The sequence below is a fragment of the Myxocyprinus asiaticus genome, chromosome 28 (assembly GCF_019703515.2).
Source record: "Myxocyprinus asiaticus isolate MX2 ecotype Aquarium Trade chromosome 28, UBuf_Myxa_2, whole genome shotgun sequence".
NCBI classification, from domain to species: Eukaryota; Metazoa; Chordata; class Actinopteri; order Cypriniformes; family Catostomidae; genus Myxocyprinus; species Myxocyprinus asiaticus.
In genome coordinates, this window is record NC_059371.1 from 45,837,559 (window position 1) to 45,842,558 (window position 5,000).

General features: G+C 39.3%; 1 protein-coding gene across 1 annotated transcript in view; it reads right to left on the reverse strand.

Moving 5' to 3' along the window:
* Positions 1–5,000, reverse strand: part of LOC127419555 (tyrosine-protein kinase Tec-like) — a 20,236-nt gene that overhangs the window by 2,004 nt on the left and 13,232 nt on the right. The window contains exons 10-14 of the mRNA XM_051661056.1: positions 4,740–4,816; positions 4,389–4,522; positions 4,227–4,301; positions 3,525–3,696; positions 1,789–2,005 (exon numbers count right to left, since the gene is read on the reverse strand). Coding sequence (XP_051517016.1) covers positions 1,789–2,005; positions 3,525–3,696; positions 4,227–4,301; positions 4,389–4,522; positions 4,740–4,816 — 675 coding nt within the window. The remainder of the gene's footprint in view (positions 1–1,788; positions 2,006–3,524; positions 3,697–4,226; positions 4,302–4,388; positions 4,523–4,739; positions 4,817–5,000) is intronic.

Here is a 5,000-nt window from a genome sequence, read left to right on the forward strand (position 1 = left end):
GAAATCAGATGTTGTTTGGAATAACTGAACAAATTCTGCATGTTATTATTACGGATGCATCTGCTCTGTAGCTACACATTTCAGTTTAAAATAGAGTACACAGAGAAGAATTATATTAAGACTATTAAGAAAACCTTTACTACTCGATAATGCAGCAGCAAAAATAACAGTGAACATCTTCAGCAGACATGAAGCCAGATCTATTGGCACATATATTATTATTGCTATTAATGTTAACTCTAACAGCCATATTATACGATAATACAATTTCAGTCCTAATTTCTCAACTTTAAGACCCTCTGGCTTTTGTTTTGGAGAAACACTCCAGGAAGCAGCGTATCATCATGAGTGTGCATGTGCTGCTATGTGTTTGTGTCAACAACAGATCTACACTCATTCACTGAAGCGCGCTGCGCATGCAGACAATATAATTACTTATTACACACATCCTTTGCGATTCACAAAACCACTGTTTGGCTTCCAGAGACTTTGAATATAATGCACGAGTCACATGGACTACTTTAATGGTGCTTTTATGCTCCTTTAATGTCGTAGAGGAGCTTGACACACAATAACACACATGATCTGACCACTGGAAAACACTCTTTATAAATGCACTAATGTCCAAGAGAGTGATCACTTCACCTCTGGAGATGTGGACTTTAAATGTGCAACATAAATAATGCTTTTTCTCCATGTGAGTGTTACTGTTAACAGATTTAAAAGTAAACGCTTCTGCTCAAATGTTCAGCCTTTTTTTTCTCTCTCTGCTGAAAACTGAAAATTTTATGGCATTTTGGGCTGAACATTTTCGACAGCAGAAATTCTCCAAAGCAACCAAATTGGCCGGTTGCTAGGGAGGGTAGAGTCACATGGGGTAACCTCCTCGTGGTCGTGATTAGTGGTTCTCGCTCTCAATGGGGCGTGTGGTAAGTTGTGTGTGGATCGTGGAGAGTAGCATGAACCTCCACATGCTGTGAGTCTCCGCGGTGTCACGCACAACGAGTCACGTGATAAGATGCACGGATTGACGGTCTCAGAAGCGGAGGCAACTGAGACTTGTCCTCCACCACCCGGATTGAGGTGAGTAACCGCGCCACCACAAGGACCTACTAAGTAGTGGGAATTGGGCATTCCAACACTGGGAGAAAAGGGGATAAACAAATAAATCAAATATAAATCAAAGATGGCGCTATTGTAAATAAGGTCTGCAATTTCCACCATGTTTCAAATCATCAAATACTGTATATCATTAAAGATGTTTCGCTGCGACTCCTACAAATGGAACCCAATTTTCACCAAATTTTAAGTCATTCAGAGCAACTCATGCAGAATCCACTGGACAGATTTTGGCTTTTCACAAACATTTCTGAATTAAAGTGGATGAAAAACAGTGCGGCCGTATCTCAGTGTGTGTGTCAGGTGTGCAGTGTTGGATAAATTACTCAAATAGATTCACTACAAATTACTTATTACTTCTCTAAAATTGAAATCAGACTACTGACTTGACTGATTACTAGTTATCACATTACTAATTACTTTTACATTACCTTCTAAAACACTGAAATATAACAGAACGAATTCAAAATATCTCTTTCCTGCTTGTTCATTGATTCAACACAAACAGATGTACATATTAATGCAATTCACATTTTAAATGTCTTCTACTTAATAAAGTGTAGAAATATGTCACCCAAGTAATCAACTACATTGAAAGAATCTGAAATGTAATGCTGTACTACAAACATCATTAGATTACAAGATTACACCAAACACTGAAGGTCTGACCAGATCTCGGTGTATGAATCCGTGTTCCTCCAGATATTGCATCCCCTGACAGACGTCGTGGCAGATGCTCAGCAGGTCCTGCTCTGTGAAGGTTCCTCTCCTCTGACGGATGAAATTCAGCAGGCAGCCGAGCTCCATGAACTCTGTCACCAGGTAAATGGGTCCTTGTTGAGTGCAGACGCCATATAACTGCACCAGATTACGATGAGACAGATTCCTGTACATCACAGTATCAAGAACATCTCACAGATATCTTATTCACACAGATCACATCTTGTTGTGTGTGTGTGTGTGTGTGTATAATCAGCAGAAATTCATCTAAGATCAGGATTTTTCACATCCGATTTGAGGCTTTTAAATGTTCTAAATATGTTGCACAAACATCTGACCTACATCTCTTCTTAAATCAGATATTGTTTGTCATTGTTAAGCAACAGATAGTCTATGCATGGTCAGAAATCATCAACTAATCAAGAAAACTTAATGATACAACAACATTACATTCAAGTAAAGTGAGTTCCAGTAACTAAATTACCAAAGTTCAGCCATGTTACGCTATGTGGAGCAAGCTCATATCAGTTAGCCAATCAGCTCGCTCACATGTGACATGTTAAACCAGATGGCTCGCATGGTGTAAGCTGATTGATCCTTTGACATGTAACTTGTAAATGGTTCAGTTTTGCAGGTAAGCCGGTTTCACTGCAGCACGCTGCGTGCGTTATTCTCTGAAGATGCTCAGGTGGTTGCTGGGGTTTTTTCTTCTATTAGCTTGCACGGTAAGGTTTGCTGTTGGACATGACACATACACGTGTGTCTTTAACAAGGTAAGCCAAATATGGCCTGGCACACATTGCTATCTTAGGTCATTACTTTGAATAAATCCACACATAGCTGGTCTAAGTCATTAGTTAAATAATCTCTGGGCTTTCCAGGTCCAGGTACACATTAGGAGTGAGGTCACAAGCCGTTTAAGCCATTCGGCCCAAGCACACACAGAGATTTACATCATTAGTGTTACACCATTGACAAGTGACAAAGGCACACCAAGCTAGTATACATTCTGTGCACATGGCTCTTTGGAGCAGCAGCAGTACACAAGACTAGGTGATAGATCTGCTTGGATGGGGGATTGTATATTTGTCTATTTGTGTAGCAGCATGTCATACGTGCTCAATGCAGCATGTCTTGTGTTTTGTCCTATCAATATGTCATACCCACATTAACATGCTAAATCTTTCCGAGAGCTGACATGACTGAACTGTGTGAATGGAAAGTGAACTGAGACCTGATCATGAGTAAAGTGGAACAAAAAGAGATTTGAGTCCCGTGTAAATGCAAACAGAACTTGTGGGTTCTTCTCCACTTCAGTTCTTTTAAAGGGGACTCAAGTGTGTGAACAGTGTTTCAAAATGACTCTTTCTACAAGCAGCAGTGTCAGACCAAAACATGATTCAATTCACAATCTTTTGCTAATTCTTATTTTTCACACAACCTGTTGAGAGCTGTTTTTTTAATGTGATTTTAAGAATCTTTCTTCTATTATTCTTGATATCTGCACAGCTGCAATATGAGATGTTAAATGTTAGCATTAGTGAAATTCAAATTGCAGTATTTATCAAAATAATAGCAATCTGATTTTTTTGACCAAACTCAGCAGCCCTGACACCAAGTGTAAACACTGCCTGAGAGTTTGTGTGCTAATATATGTACACTGTATATGTGTGTGTGACACATACATCATGATCTTGGCCTCCTCTTTAAAGTCATCTTCACTCATGGCTCCTTCTCTGATGGTTTTGATGGCCACTTTATGCTGCGCTCTCCATTTGCCCAGTCTGACCACTCCAAACTGACCACAGCCCACTTCCTTCATGAACGTTAGCTCACACGGGTTGATCTCCCATTTATCTACAAATGTCCAGATATCATATGCACACATCAGACGTGTGTTTCTGTTCACTCATACTCAGATATGTTCTTCAGATGGTTTTCATCACATCAGGTTTCAGCAGCTGATCTTATATCAAACATGAAGATGTCTTCTGAACTGATCAGTAAAATCCACAGATCATGTGAAATTAATGAAATGTCCCAAAGTTGGTATATTTTAGCAACTGCTAAAAGTTTATAATTTGTGCACTTGTATTGACTGAAAACAATGAATATTTACCCAAATGTAAGGAGGATGGATTTATAAGCTTTATGTTGTCAAATAAATCAGTGTCAATTGCTTATTATTGTATATTTTATTTCATAATTTTGAGAAGTACTTTGATGATAAATTGTTAAACTGAGCTAACGCTGTTGTAAAGACACAATATTTCAGTCAATCAATCAAAGCAGTAAACGGTTGTGTCAGGGTTGTTTAAATGAAGAACAGCTGGTCTGATGTTGGAGTGATGGTGTTACTTTATTGCCAAAAATTAAGTGATTTTTACCGTAACTAAATCCTGCTGTTGTTGGAGCTTCTCTCATCTGATCACCTACTGCATGACGCAGCCGACACACAAGACCTACACACACACTTATTTATAGATTCATTTGTTTGTATCTCACCTCAAAGATTAAGAAATGAGAAATAATGCGTGTGTGTGTGTTACCTGCAGAGTTGTGTTTGTGGTATTCTATGAGTTCAGGTATACTGTTGAAGATGTATTTCTCTGCCAGATAAAAGTATTTTGATGAGTCGTGTATTTCTTTAATCTGGTAATGTCTGACTGTAGGCGATCTGTCCCTGAACACACACACACACACACACACACACACACACACAGTAGATTAAACCTCTGTTTGAGGATTTTTCAATGTCCTCAACTGGAAAAAGTATTCATAAATAATGTTTTGCATTTTTTTTCTTTGAAGTTTAAGATTTGAGGAGAGAGCTCAGTATAAGAACATTAGAAGACAATGGAAAGTGTGTGTGTGTGTGTGTGTGTGTGCGTGTGTCTCACCCTGTGTTCGTTGTGTACAGAGATACAGTGTAAGTGCCTGTGCTGGACACTCGAACCATAAATCCCCCGTCTTTACCCTAAACAAACACACACACGCGTGTTGAACACAGAACTGAACATACTGTCACCCTCAGTGTATGACATCAACAAGCACTGCTGCTTTAGCACGCACCACACACACACACACACACACACACACACACACACACACACTCACCCTCACTCTCACACACACTCACCCTCACACACACACACACACAC